The sequence below is a fragment of the Melanostigma gelatinosum genome, assembly GCF_949748355.1.
Source record: "Melanostigma gelatinosum genome assembly, chromosome: 6".
NCBI classification, from domain to species: Eukaryota; Metazoa; Chordata; class Actinopteri; order Perciformes; family Zoarcidae; genus Melanostigma; species Melanostigma gelatinosum.
In genome coordinates this window covers 21,348,673-21,364,367 of record NC_136639.1, presented here as the reverse complement: position 1 = coordinate 21,364,367, position 15,695 = coordinate 21,348,673, and the positions used below count along the sequence as shown (strand labels likewise).

The following is a 15,695-nucleotide window of genomic DNA, read 5'->3' as shown; positions in this document are numbered from 1 at the left end:
TTCAAAGGGGTTGAAAGGAGGGACTCTTGTTCAGTGCCTGATTATTTCCTCCATAATGTCTGTTTATTTTGAAAGTCCTCAGAATTTATGAAATTCCCCTTTGCGGAGGTCTTAGCTTTATACGAATACACATGAAAAGATACGTCTGTTGAGTCTTTAGCAAACATTGGAGGAATATATTGATGCTGTCCAGTAAAAACATAAAGTGAATGATCAGATGTTCTTTTAAGGGTTGATGAAAACCTATTTGATTATCTGTAAAATGCATCGTCACATAGCTAACAATCACCGGCTAGGTTGACGTTCTGGAGATGCAGGACAGTGATGATCTGTAAGCTGATCTGTTTCACACCATCTGTAAGGGCCTTGAAGGAAAAAGTTTTTTCTTTTTTTCATACAGCCTCTCTTAAAGTCTTAAATGATAACCACAGCTTGTGTTTGAAAAGGCCTTATCACACACACGTTTTACGCTCAAATGTGCCTTGTCGACGGGCTGGCATCTTCATTCTTTACTGCTCGTATCAGAGAAACTGAGTTTCAGGATGAAGGGGACATCGTTGTACGGATGTATGGGTCCTGTCGGCTTTGATTTGCTTGTTTTCATGTCACGAAATGAAGGCTTTCATTCCACAGATAATCGTAGCCTACTGGCTTGGCAACAGTTTGTTGAAATGAATATATAGTTACATATCTGGTGAAATTCTGCCCTCTTCAAAAAGAAGAGGTTCGTTCTTTGGTTTGTGTCTCAACATCACATCACAGTTATCAACACATCGTGTATCCGCTTTTTGTTCTTTTTCTGAATCCCGTTGAAAAATTGACTTGTAAAACCAACAAGTGGTCCTTTTACCCAGGCTAAGGTGCCAGTCGGACCATTTCTACATCCAGCACATTTAATCTGCTAGTTTTTGGGTCCGAGACAAAAAAACAAAAGTCGGGCATTAAATAGTGACTTTACAGACTTTTATTTCGATTCAAATCGTTGCGATTTTTACATTAAAGAAGTTCATTCTTGAGCTTCAGAGGTCCCGGTGTCTTATATTTAATCGGAAAAATATGGCAGCGATGTAAATCTTCTCATCCCCGCCACAAAGCAAATTAAGCATATTTGTCAAAAAGCCAAACTGTTGCTTTAATGTGCAGCCGTCAAGTTTGTTAAAATGCACAAAATCAACAGAGCTCTTTACTTAAAGTGGAGCTAATGCTGCAGTTTTGTTTTACTTTGACCGTGTGTGTGTGTGTGTGTGTGTGTGTGTGTCTGGTTCAGTCCTACCTTGTATTATTGGAGGCCTATAAATGAATCAGAACTGCTTCCTTTAAATCTCCTGCACCCACAACTAACAGAAGTCTTTGCTACCCGAGTGAGCATTGTTGTTGAAGGGCAGAATTTCGTACCGCTAAATCGAGCCATAAATCTTGATACTGATACTCCTAACAATGAAAACCCCAGGGGAAAGTCTGCTGCTCAGTGCTCCTAAATAAAGCCCAGAGGGACGGCTGGTTCTGAAGATGCTGCCTCTCACTGAGTAGTTGCTGCTGCAGGATGCCCTCAGTCTGACATTGAGCTTCAGACATGCATCACAAATGTTAAAAAGCTTCCACTAGTCACTTCCTCTCTCTTATCTGCTCAGTGAAGAGGGACCAGATTTAAGATTTTTATACCAGGACAGATTTCTTGTGCCCTACATGGATGCTGACTGAGGATAAATAACCTTGTTTTGAACTGAACTGAAAGACAGTGCAATGGTTTTAGTCAGCACTTGCTACTCTTGATCAATACCAGTTGCTTCCTCCGCTGTGTGTGTACTCGTAAAGGACGAAGAGGTGGGTTTTATATCTTTTTCAGCAATTCCTGTTTATGTTAAGTGAGGAAGAAATGTTGAAGAGTTCGGGGCCTTCTCTCTGTTTTAACGATCTGCTTCTTTTCTCTCTCTGGCCTGGCAGTTATGTAGCATGTACCTGAATCCCTCACAAGAGACTTGCTGTATTTCTGTCTACACATCTATTTTTTTTGTTCCCTTTCTGCCTTTGGAACATCAACATGCTGACTTTGTAATAAAGGAATTCTTTGACTTTTGAACTGACTTTTTTTTAATCGTTTATACTGTGTATTAATGTTCATTGCCGTGCATCCCTATTTTATCAGTCACCCAATTACCGTAATTACCGGGGTCAATTACTGTACGTTGACAAACACCAGAGAGCAACATATTCATCCAGCACACCACGGTTAGAAGCTCTTATCGCAACCAATTCAAACATCAAGCAACTAAATGAGCACACTGCAAAAAAAACCCCAAAGACTGACGATTTTTTGCTGCTTGATGCTAAACCGCACAAACATAAACACACAAACTTGTGTTACAAACACAAACACACTGTGAAAGCCGAGTCTCGACAGATTATAAAGTATGATCACTGTGCGACCAAAACTCACAAAACTAGCAGCAAAAAAGAGAAAAAAAGCATCACTATACACAGATATAACCATGAGTTATCTGTAACCTTTTCTGTTTTGTGCTCAGAAGTTGTGTTCGAGGCCATGTGCTGCTAATCGTGACTCCAATGTCTCTGGATCTCTTTTGAGTGGCTTCCAGCCGTCTCTACTCATGTGCATGGTATGGAGGAGCATTTGCACACTGCACTCCTGCATCGAAGAGCCCGTCATCCTTCAGCCTTGCAGGTGAAAACGCGGTGTATGTCTCGACCTCGTGGATGACTTGTGGTACAGCACCCATACTAGAGCTGTCCACATAGACCAGGTGGTATTGTGTGCAGAGGTATGATTGATTTTTTTCAAAACCAGTTATAGATGGAACTAGAAAATGCATTTCCTGCTGAAAATGCGTTGGAATGCTGAAAGCTGAAATGAATCTCAAAAACATTGCTGAAAATAGATATCCAATTTTAAAAAAATTGCAAAAAGCTGAATAATTCAAAAAGTTGAAAGATTACAAATATGAAGTTATGTCACCCCTCTCCTGAAAGAGCTGAACATTTTGATATTCGAACGGTTTCTGTAGCTTAAAAGAATTCCAGCAGTAGTGATATTTGTTGTAGTAGTAGTAGAAGTATTATTCGCAGTATAAGTATGAGTAGCATTTGAATAAGTACTAGTTGTAGCAGTAGTGATATTTGTAGTAGCAGTAGTAGTAGAAGTTGTCGTCGAAGTATTTGTAATTAGAAGAAGTAGTAGAAGTAGTAGTATCAGCAGTCATACTAATAGCTGTAGTAGTATTAGTACTGGTTATTAGTACTGGTAGTAGCAGGAATAGCAGTATTAGCAGTTGTGGTATCAGTAATAATAGTAGTGGTAGTGGTAGTAATAGCAGTAGTGGTAGTAATCATATTTATGGTAGCAGTAATAGCAGTAGCAGTAGTAGTAATAGTAGCAACAGCAAAAGTTGTAGTAGTAGTGGTAATACTAGAAATATTAGCAGTAGTAGTAGTTGTCGCAGTATTAGTAAGAGCATTCATTATTTCAACAAAAAAGCCTAATTTTGAGCAAAACGTTTAAATACAGTTAATCCATGAGGCTTTTATTTTGAAAGGGTGGGACTGGGTGGGGGAGGGAGGGGGAGAGGAGACATAATCATCATGTTTGACACATAAACAGAGGTTATTAAATGACAGGCTTCATCACAAACAGTTCAGTTAGAATTCACTCTCTGGGGCTTTTATTTTGAAATGGGGTGTGGGGTGTGGGGGAGAAGGGGAGAGGAGACAGAATCATAATGTTAGATAAACACAAACCTGTTATTAAATGACAGGCTCATCACAAGCATTTCAGTTAGGATTCATTCTGTGGGGCTTTTATTTTTAAATGGCGTGTGCGTGTGTGGGGGGGGGGGGGGGGGGGAGGAGGGGGGAAAGACCTCTGAAGATCCCTAAGACCTGAATGACTGTATGAGAGAGAGAGACACACAGAGAGAGAGAGGGAGAGGAGTGTATGTGCGCGTGTGTCTGTGAGTCTGTGTGTTTATCAACATCACTAATTGGCTCAATCGCGAACACCTGTGTGCCTGAAGCCATTTGAAAATATTCTCCATAGAGATCCTATTGAAAAAATAAAAAGCTTAATAATTCAAAAAGTTTAAAGGTTAGAAATATAAAAAGTCATAGCACACCTCTGGTGAAAGAGCTGAACATTTTAATAGTTGAACGGTTTCCTTAACAGCATTCCAACAATAAAGAAACAGGATAACAATAGTTGGAATGCTTAACAGCATTCCAACAATGAAGAAGAAGCGGTGCGACGAAACGGGGGACGGAAGAAATAGTGGAATAAAGAAACAGGATAACAATAGTTGGAATGCTTAATAGCATTCCAACAATTATTACCTACAGTGACATGTTTATGACATTTTTTACCTGAGAAAATTAAAAATGGCACAGATTGTATCCAAATGGACAGCTTGAAGATCTTGCCTTTTACAGTTTTGTTACAGGAAGGAAATCTTTCATCAATGCTGTGTTCCATGTTAATTTACATATACACATTAAGATATATAGTAATGCGTACACCTCTGCAAATCTCACAGGTGTTACCTTTATTATGATACCAATATTTAAATTGACCTCGTCATTGCAAAGATACACTGTTCATGTTGGGCCTGAGCCAGAGGCCGAGGGGTGCAAGTGTGCAGCCCACAATGGTATTACCGGTACTTTACATGCGAGTGGTTTGTTTGCACACTTGGTGAGTAATGAGAGGAATTTGGCTCACTGTGAGAAGCTTTGAGTTATTCATAATCTCTAGTAAGGCTTCTGTAACTTGGAAAAAATAATGATCTAAATCCTGACACATTTCATTTTTACTTGCGTCCAAAGATGCCATGTGTGTGAATTTATTGTAAAAAAGATCTACTCAAAGTGACATTTTAAGTTAAAAATCTTTTATTGTAGATTAAAGAGAGAGCAGATAGAAATCTAGAACAAAATCATCTTAAGAAATTCACAACCTCAGAAGATAAAAGCAAGTTCACATTGATACATAACAAGACACTTTCTATGTCACACTTAAGGCACTTTAACACATACATATATCTATATATATATGTATATATATTAAATGTGTGGGAAATCTGTGGGAAAGCAGCAAAAAAACAAACCAGAAAATGGCTCCCAGAATGGAATTCACATCAAGAGCTTGAGAGATGAACGAGTAATTGGTTGTATTATTTAATTAAACTGAACATTAATTGGAATGCAGGCATTATAACAGATCAAAACATGTGCAGTGTAGGTGACTTTCATGAAGGAGGGGGAGGAATATTGTGGCCGTACAAGACAGTTTGCAGACACATTCCCCCCATTAGGCCCGTTTACGCACATTACACATGACACCCCCTAATTTGACCAAGCAGATAACACAAGGAAATCTCTCATTGGGTCCCACAGCACTTCCCATTAAAAGAGGAAATATTAAGGTTAAATACAAACGTTGCACTGCCTCCCAGATGTACAGAAACAGATCTTGTGATGCCGCTCTAAGCTGTGAGAGATAACACATTTCAAATTCCTTTAGGGTGATTTCATGGTTCAGTAACTCCAGTGGAGCATTAAAACCCAACTAGACACAAACCAGACCAATCTTTTAATCTGCGCTGGCACTTTAATGCCCAGTGTAAATGGGTTGAACACAATCTGTACGTTTGGAATGTGTTTTTTAGAGCTTTGGCGCCTTCTCCATTCCAACATACATTATGCCTCTCAGTCCCCAGTGTGCAACACCAAAGACAAATCCCCGGCAGGTTGAAATGCACTTGGCAAATTGTAAAACGCCTCAATTCAAAGCTTTGAAATTGACACTGAGGTGATGCAGAGGGCTGAGGTGTTTGCACAAAATAATGGAACTAAAATGGAGTTACGGTTGGAAAGAGAGCAGCAAATCCATTTTAGGTCGGTAATTACTCTCTCTCTGAGCTCCACGACCCCCCCCCCCCCTCACCAATACCAAACAGAAGACAGTGAAGATGTTTCGACAGGACCGGCTCAGTCCGAGTCCTCATCGTCCAAATACTCTTCAGCGTTGCTTTGTGTGCGTGTGATGTCTGAAACAAGAGAAATGGTCAATTAATGACAGGAATATTGCAATATTTCACTGCTTATATGCATCTGCAAAACCTCTGCCCCTTATATTATTGGCGGTCGTATGTCTGTTGCATCTTTTGCAAAATAAGTTCGTAAGCATGTGTGGTTTCATGGAGTTAGTTCACAATGTATGAGAGTCTCATTCATGGTCCTTTGTTGCACTGATGCTGGTGCTACTCTCAAGGGTTGTCTATGCTGTCCACTGACAGTCAACCCTAGTTCAGTAAAGAAACAGCATATTATTCTGCTCCCTGTGGGAGTGTGTGGCCTGTCTCAGAGATACTGTATGTGTGTGTGTGTGCGCTGCGAGGCTGCCCCCTAGTGGCCACTGTACTTACTGCTTCCCTGCTTCTTCTTGAGAAGTGAAGCACACATAGGGTTGGTGGACATCTCCAGAGCCAGCTTATTCTCGTTGTTCTTTACGTCCGTCCTCGGATCTGAAACAAACACAGTTGCACTAAAAAGACCAGAAACTACATACAGGAAGACACAGAGATAAAACTGTGTGCACGTGAGGAGGCACACAAAACGTGCAGAGTCAGCTGGTTATTGTTTCCTCAATTTGGAATCACATTCTCCTTTTATGGTCTGCTAAAAACCTTTATGGAGCTTTGTCTAAGTGTTCTCCCTGCTCTCTGTCGATATCCATCCAAATAAAGAACATCACCCGCTGACCCAATTTTCTTTTTCATAAAACCAAATACGAGACGAGGCTAGACACTCACTCTTGGTCAGCAGCATTTCCACAATGTCAGAATAACCTTTCCAGGCAGCAGCGTGCAGAGCAGTGTCCCCAAGTTTATTCTGAAACACAAAGCATCCACATCACAGACAAACGCCCCGACAAGGATTCTATTTGACGTCATTGAACTAAGATGTGAAACCCAAACCACAGCTATATGAAAAAAAAACTAACTGTTGCAAGTTTTGGATGCCTGAAATACAGATGGGTGACAGATGCACAAAGTAATATGCCGGGCCCATCAGCAGCTTCAATTGTTCTCGTCATAGAAGTCTCTGAGACCATACTGGAAGGTTGTTCACAACTTTTCTAAAACATATTCCTTCATCTAGTGTTTTGATGGTGGTGGTTATGATGATGGTGGTTTTGATGGTGGTGGTGGAGACGTCATCAAACCACTGAGTGATCCCTTTTGTGCTGTATGCGAGTATCGTCTTTATGTTTCTCAGCGGATGTATTTAGGCGTTTCCCTTACTTTTGTCCCCCCATCTTGCAGTATCATGAATGGATCAAGTGTTTCTCATCCGTCCGTGGGGGAGGTCGTAATGTCAAGGCTCTCTTTTTACAGTTTAGATTTACCTGCTCAACTCTTATTTGTATTAAAGTGACATGATATCTAACCGTATGGGAGACAAATTCCTTTCATTTGCTTTTCTCCACAGTACAGACTGTACATCACTTGGTCGGGATAAAATGAATCCCAGACCACAGTGGGCCTGTATAGACTATGAAGCCTTCTTACAGCTGTTTAAGTAACAGTCATAGAATAATAGATCATTTATAGACTATTGTAAATAACTACATTTGCAGGAATATTTGAATCCATTTTTTAGAAATGTAATTCATCAAGTAGCATCATATTTCCCCTCTCTTGCCTCGTCCTTTCCTCGTGTGGACACATTGAGGATGTGATCAAACACAATAAAACAGAAGGTTGTAATGTTAATTCATCATGCCGGAATAAAATCACCCGTTCAGTATCATCGATAGCTCCACTCGACCAGGCGCGCCGAAACACTTATTTATGAAGTTAAATATTTAGAAAATAATCTCAAACTGCAATAGTGGACATAAAAATAAATAGGCTAAGTATAGTCTTCTCTTTTGGATTTCCTGTGGAGCGGTCATCTTTTTCTCCCACATCCCCTGCAAATCTCTGTGCAGGAGGGAGGCGACCCCCGGTCCACTGAGGCCTACTGAGCAGACTGTTCAGCGTGGAGACGATTGTTGTGTTTCTAACACGGTGTCATCGCGGTTGTTGCACAAGCACCGACGGTTCAAGTCCATTTTGGATTTCATCGTTGTTTGCACAATATTTGTCCTCACGCTGCATCGCTTTCATTAGATATCTTTTAAATTAGTTTTATGTCAGGTACGGCATAGGGTCTATTGATGAAGAATCATTAATATGAAGGGGACTGATACATTTGGCCCAGTTCATTTACACATTTTGGGATAAAGAATTATTGTAATAAATCACCATGAGGCTTTCACCATGTCCCCATTCTGCAAATGTTGCAATAAGAGATGGGTTGGGGAATCAGGGAACAGCATCCTGATGTTTTGGACGCATTAGTTAATCTACTTTCATGCCTTAAACCCCACCTACCTGCTGGTTGAGCTCCACATTGGGCTGGCTTAGCAACACCTCCACCACATCTGACACAGAAAGAAAAGAGAATTAAAAAAAAAGAGAACTTTGAGCAACGGATTGAGTGAAGAGTTCGACATGTACCACATAACAATCACGTGGGAACAATGGGGGAACACAGTAGAACTGGAACACTCATCGGCTAACTTCCTGTTTTTCTGTACTTCGTGTAAAGTGTTCCAGTGTGTCACAATTCAAGAATTATGGGATTACGTTCAGTCACTGCCTCAACAAAGTGATGCACACAATCCGTCAGCCCAATCATCACTGCTGCCAGTCGGAAGAATTAAGAGTTTGTCAAAAGAAGCTGACGTTTTTGAGGCCTGAATCCATTCTGTTCATTTCAAAAAGTAACTCTTAACATGTTTTAAACACCACAATCAGTTACCTTTATGTCCCCCGTGGCATGCCCAGTAGAGGGGAGTGTTTCCCGCTTTATCCAGCCCGTTGATTCCAACCTTGTTTTCCACACATTCCCTCAGCCAGCTCAGATTGCCTGTTTAAATGAACGAATATGTGCACACGAAGCACACGCAGAGTTAAACCGAGAAGGCTACGGGTAATTCAAACAGTGGAACTGCTCTTCAGCAAAAACAGAAAAGACACGATCGAGGTCAATGTTTTTTTTTTCCTCCAGCATGAAAGAACGCCTTGGATGCCTTTGATGACAATGTCACAAAGAAATGACTCAATAAACACGTTGAAACACTGAGCCGTGTAGATAGTTGTCGCACCTCGTTTGGCTGCTTCGTGCATTGGATTGTCGATGGACTCTGCCTGCTCAGCCACTAAAAAGACAATACAAGACTATTAGTGCTTTATCTAAGATTCACTATTACGGTTATTCTAAGTTTACTACTCACCATAGTTACTTGGAATGAGTCCCGTCCTTCCTCGGCACGTCCCCTTCCACCAATTACTGTCACTCTGGGGATGATAGTAATGCAGATATCTTTGTATATTCAATTTTTTTTTAAATCACAAGAGGTAAATGTGTGGAGACAAACAGGACAAAGCGACGTGCAAGGAAAATATTCGTGGAATAAAGAGGGAAGGAAGAAGGAAAGGGAGACGGTTTTGACTGGAAGGTGGAAAATAGAAACACAAAAAAAGGGAGACACAAAATGCAAAGAGTGCAACACTGAGATTCCAAAGAAAGAGGAAGAAGAAGTGCAAACTAAATGGGACACTCACCGTGTCAGAGATGTACAAAAAGTCTCCTTCTTCAAAGAACAGCTCGTCTGGCTGAAATAAAAACAGGACAATGTGACTCTGGACTAATCAGTCAGTTTCATGCCTTCGCAGGATTCTAAGACTGACTTTTGTGTTGCATTTTATCCCTTTTTCCCCCTCATTGTTCACCACCTACTGAAATAATCGTGACTGCGAAATTTGAACGTAGTTTAACCTGAAACTGTTGATGGACGACATAAAAAGAGGGATAGGGGGTAAGGAATTTTTCACACTTTATATACCGGTAATCCCGATGCATTTTTATCAGAATTACAGTCTCGTTTTCTTTGCAAACTGACAGACTGATCTGAGGCTCTTGCTAGCCACAATATAAACTATTATACGCTTCACAGATACTGACGTGTTTTATTGCGGTTGTTGTCCGATTAATAAGTCTTTTTTGGGTTGCTTTGCGTTGCAGGCAGTTGTTGCCATTGCTGGAATAGCAACTTTAGCTGCAGGATATTCCGCCTTTCAATCTGGCTTTTACCATCTGAAGGGACATGCGCGCACATCTGCATTAGTAGAACATCAAATAGAAACGCCCTCTCTCTGAAATGACCTGAGATGTTATGTGCACATTGAAGTCTGTTCAAGCCCTTGTTGATTTAGTGATTGTTTTGTGGCTTTTATTCTGCACAGCAATGTAAATTGAAATGCTCGCATACAGGAGCGAACAGCTGTTTCATATATTAAAATCCATGGAAGAGGTATGTCAAAATATTAGATATCAAAAATAAAAAGGACTGAACGAATGGTTTTCAACAATCATCAAATATTAGAAAAACAAATCCATCTAAACCAACAAAAATCTCTCACCGTTCTGGGGTCAAAGTTGAACAGTGCTCGGAACACCTTGACTTGGCCTAGTTGAGAGAAAACAAAGAGATTTCATGTTAGAAGAAATATTTGCAGACTGTTCGTGGGCCGTTAACCTCATCCCGGTATGCAAAAGAGTGTTGAACAGAGAGCACTGTGCTGGAGAATATGAATAGAGAAAGTGAGGTGAAACCACACACGCTACCACTCAACAGCTCTGGAGAATAAACGGCCTAGATTCACTACAGGCGGAAAGTGCAATAAATCCACAGACTGTTTATATGAAGTTGACGCAGTCATCGTGACGTCACCCCCTGGTTTGTGGACTTTGAAGCCTCGAGTTTGGCATTTTGAGTGTCGCCATCTTGGTTTTTTGCAACCAGAAGTGTCATGAGAGGGTAAAGCTAAGTACAACCTCACACTGAAAAATACATTTTAACTGACCTGTCAATCACAAGGTAGCCCCGCCCTAAAGCATACCCCGCTTTATTTAAGAAGACTTGAGACCATAAACTCATGTTTACGATGTTGACTGAGGTAATAAGTCAAGTGAGAAGAGGAGTGAGGTCATTTTCTCATAGACTTCTATACAATCAGACTTATTTTTGCAACCAGAGGAGTTGACCTTCGATGGCAAAAGAACGCAAATTGAATGCACTTCCACATTGGCTTCACTTTTCAGAAGCGGCGGTCGCTGCCTAAATGAATGAGAGAAATGCCAACATCATCAATCAGCTCACTTAAGAGCCAGCAGCACGTGGCCCTGCCTGAGCAATGCAACCCAGCAACTCAGACACACAGCTCCTCATGTCTGCTCTGGAGCGCCTGCGTCCACCACAACATCTCTGCTGCAGCCAACAACAATACACATGTTGACATGCAGTGCAGGGACAGAAACACATTGCTGGTGGTCCTTGTGCCCTCAGGACATGTGATGTGGAGCCTGACGTTAGCTCTGCTGCTAGAAAGCTACCAGAGTGAATGCGGCCTTAGCCGACAGCTCAACAGTTCATGGAGAACAACATAAGAGCTTAAAGAAGCTCTTATTTTTTTTTTTTTATTATGTCTACCAACTATTGATTTGTGGGACTAAACAATGGCTGAAGTTGTGTGCAGTATGTTTTACCGTATATTTGCTAAATACACGTTTACTAAACAGACTAATGAGCTCGACACAACTAAAGTTTTCAGTTAACTCCAAAATGTGCGACGTCTGCAGTGCAAATTATTCTGCTTTGCAGATTTACAGTTTTGTAAATAAACACTCAGTGCGCGCACTCACACACACAAACACTCAGTGCGCGCGCGCGCACACACATACACACACACAAACACTCAGTGCGCGCGCGCACACACACACACACACACACACACACACACACACACACACGTTAAGTCTCAACAGGGATGAAGGCTGCAAATTAGCTTCCTATATAATTGGCATACATATTTTAAAAACTATTTTTTAATTCGGTGATGTTTTTATATGCTGTAGACCAGGGGTTCTTAACCTTTTTGACCTCGGGGCCCAACTTTTCAAGTACAAAGTGTCCCGGGGCCCACTCTGACTATATGCATCAAAAGTGTCAGACAACCTGTAGGTCATACAGAAACAGAGCAGTGGGCCTTTGGAGTCAGTGAAAATTTAAGATTTTTGTCCGCATAAAATAAAAAAGTATCTTTCAGTATAAATAACTGTCGGTGGCTGTATCTGTACAGGTAAAGGACAGTATAGGGCTGTAACTACACTATCAGTGAACAACTGCCTCAGATTTGAAGAAGATTGGACAAAGTATGACCATTCTACAGAGTTTCTTCCATGAAGAGATCCAAGCGGAGCTCTAAAAGGACATTTGGAGACCCAAATGGACACATGGTAACCACATGATATTCTGACACACTAAAGGTGTTTCTCCCTTTATATTTTGATATTATATTCTTTCCCTTTTATTTTTAGCCTTTGCAAATTGCAAAAACGATGTATATATGGTCGATGACATGGTGTGTGAGTAGCGGACTTGCTGTGCTTAATGGCTGCGACCAAGCGCACGAACGAGAATGAGAATAGCTCAGTTACGCAAACGTTGGTTGACGGCTTATGGAAGAGGAGGATAAGGTTTGTACTATAAGTACTAGCGTTTTCTGAAGCCAGTAGCTCCATGGTAACATCTGCCAGCACGTTGTCGGGTCTGTAATGTGTCTTTTTCCGTCGAAATGCTGCAAGATACGACTTGCAGCGGTTATGGCGACTTTGGACAGTGTGTGTGTGGGCTCCTTTTGTGGCGAAACCATAAGAAATGAAAGAAAATCGATGATTTCTTTGCAAAGATGAGGATTTTGGGCATGCTGGGATACCAAACACAGACATGTTTTGTGACGTATTTGCGCAAACAAGCCGTAGGAACGGAAGGGGAGGGGATCGAGGATGCCGGTGTTGAACAGTCAAAACCCTTGTTAAATAAATGAGATGATACAATGTGATGATCACAAAGACATTTATTATCATGTGTATGTAAACCTGCATACACAACAAGAAGCCCAACAGGCTTTCCCACGAGCGTTGGATGTTTCGTCGCTACGCGTCGCTTTATTTTTGAAGGCTTCAGTGCTTCGTTTGATAGCATTAGCCCACATTCCACACACTGAGCCCTCGGCTCTGCCTCGTTGCCTCCGTTCACAAAGCCGGACTTAAGAAAGTCAGGGTTGTACTTGCGCACACATTTAGACTTTTGGGGGGTATGGCACCACTGTCGTCTTCATTTTTTCTTTTTAATAACTTATCCATAACTTTCGCTACAGGCTAGCGGCTAGCTGAGTGTCTTCTTCTGCTAATTGCAGCTTGTTAAACAACTGACTGACGCATTACCGCCACCAGGTGGTGGGAAGCTATATTGTAACTGAGCGTCTCATGGATAACAGTAATATCTCTGGTGTCTTCAATTGATAACCTATGCGGTCCCGCGGCCCTCGCGGCCCACAGGTGCAAAACTGAAAGTTTTTCGCGGCCCTCTAGGTGGCGCTCGCCGCCCTATCATGGGCCGCGGCCCTATCATGGGCCGCGGCCCTATCATGGGCCGCGGCCCTATCATGGGCCGCGGCCCTATCATGGGCCGCGGCCCTATCATGGGCCGCGGCCCTATCATGGGCCGCGGCCCTATCATGGGCCGCGGCCCTATCATGGGCCGCGGCCCTATCATGGGCCGCGGCCCTATGGTTAAGAATCACTGCTGTAGAGTATTTTTATTCCTCTTGTATATTCTTATTGAGTTCGATAAACTAACAAATGAATAGACAAACATGAATGATCATCATCAGCTAGAATTTGAACAAAGACTAAAAAAAGAAACTGCTGACCCATAAAAAGCCTCTCTCAAAATGTATTTACTGGTAATATGCGTAATGCATTTAATTATGGACACATAAGTCTGGTAAATGCAGATTTCTTCAGCTAACAGACCTAAACGTTGGAGAGCTGGTACTCAGGCTCTCTGTTCAGCCTGCACACTGCCTCAGTGTCTCAGAATGCACAAGCTCAGCTCTGTTCAACACCAGCAACCATGTCTGCTCTGCAGGCCCGGTCACGTCCCCTGAAACACACGGAGGCCTGTGCCGACTCGTCCACCTTCTCTCTGGATTGTAAAGCCTGAGGCTCATACAAAGACTCATTCTAGCTTTAAAAAAAAAAATAATAAAAAATACAAAATACAAAGACAATAATGTCCTCAGAGTGAGCAAAACATTGTCAGTATATTTCATTTTGCTTGTGGGCTTTTTGATGATTTCCAGCTGTGTTATTTCATTGCAAGAGCAAACTCCAACAGTCTGGTCTTTCCCAATCCCAATGACATCATTTAAATAAAAGAAATATGAAAATTTACAATAAAATATGGTGAACAAAAACAAAAAGTACGTTCAAACAAGTATATTATTAAAGTGTATATCAATAGGGAAAATATGTGCAATGGTGTGTAACAGTAAGAGGTACACCTAAGTGTACACCTAAGTAAACCTGAGCTCAGATTAATGTGGAGTCAATAAATCCGGCCTTCGTGAAGTTTGTGATGATCTGATTTTTGCTTTAAACTGTTTTAGAAAAGTGTTGATTCAACGTTGTGGTAATTTTTGGTCCGTTTCTAATATTCTATCCATCTCATTTAGTGTGCATCAGTGAAGTCGACTGAATAACTGATGTTCAGAAAGACAGGTATGCGTGTGGGTGGGCGAGTGCCTGATACACTGGAAACTGAGCGCAGATGTGAAGATGGTGTGTTGTTGTTGCTTCTCATATGAACTATTTTTTTTACACCTGCCATGACTTGTGATGACACCTATTGCACAGAAACAATATATAGGTTTTTAACAAAGTAAGTGCTATTCCTTCACATTTAAAGGCATGCACACAATCCACATGGGTGCTTTCAATTCACCTCACATTTCTCTTTGTGAGTAATAGACACATTTCCTCATCTCTGGGATGGGGTCACCAGAATAGCAGCAAGGACTGAGCTTGCAGGAAGTTGAGCTGCTGTCATCGAGCATGTGGACTCCTTGTCACCTCCTAACCTACGACCTAAAGCCACTCAATGATTGCACTCTTCGTGCATGAGTGATGGAAATAGGGAAGTCACAGAGGCCTGCTGCTAAGGGTTGGATCCCCCTGCCAATCAGCAGTGAAGGCGCTTTTTACCAACTCCACTGTAGTGCTGGTAATGACGGATATTCACATTAATCAGAGTTTAGGAGCTTTCCTTCCACTGTGTCGTGAAAGTTTAACAGAAAAAACCCGACAGAAATCCGCATATCTCACTCACTCTTGAAGGACTCACCGTCCGCCCATTAAGCTGACACCGACAACAAGGTGTGTAGTCTTTGCAAGAGACAGAGAGCTGAAGTTATGGCTACATTTGAAGCACAATAACTTCGCAGCGTCGTTCTTACCTGGCTTGGCCGGCTTGGGAGGTGGCTTCGACATTTGCGAGGCTCAGAGATGAAATAAAACGAGACCCGCGGTGTGTTACTTCTGTCACAAACGTCGCTGGTGTGTGAGAACACTTTGCTATCACTGCCAATGAGGAAGTGCGTGTAGCACCACAGGGTAGGCGGAAAGGTTATTCTGCGCATGCGCAAAGCTTGACCTGTGAAATTCGTTTGTATTGC

The 15,695-nt window shown here is 41.7% G+C and overlaps 2 protein-coding genes across 2 annotated transcripts in view; one reads left to right on the top strand and one right to left on the bottom strand.

Moving 5' to 3' along the window:
• The window catches only part of mapkapk5 (MAPK activated protein kinase 5), a 16,576-nt gene extending 14,533 nt beyond the window's left edge, over positions 1–2,043 (top strand). Inside the window, exon 14 of the mRNA XM_079270951.1 lies at positions 1–2,043. This exon is cut by the window's left edge and continues 1,524 nt beyond it. The gene's annotated coding sequence lies outside the window, so the exon portion shown is untranslated.
• Positions 2,044–4,884: 2,841 nt separating this feature from the next.
• On the bottom strand, positions 4,885–15,605 carry ostf1 (osteoclast stimulating factor 1). Its single transcript, XM_079269980.1, has 10 exons — positions 15,477–15,605; positions 10,539–10,585; positions 9,681–9,731; positions 9,350–9,413; positions 9,221–9,274; positions 8,875–8,982; positions 8,445–8,494; positions 6,819–6,897; positions 6,432–6,530; positions 4,885–6,053 (listed from the first exon to the last, which is right to left on the bottom strand). The coding sequence occupies exons 1-10, from the start codon at positions 15,508–15,510 to the stop codon at positions 5,995–5,997; spliced, it is 645 nt and encodes a 214-aa protein (XP_079126106.1). The 5' UTR covers positions 15,511–15,605; the 3' UTR covers positions 4,885–5,994.
• Between the last annotated feature and the right edge of the window lie 90 nt (positions 15,606–15,695).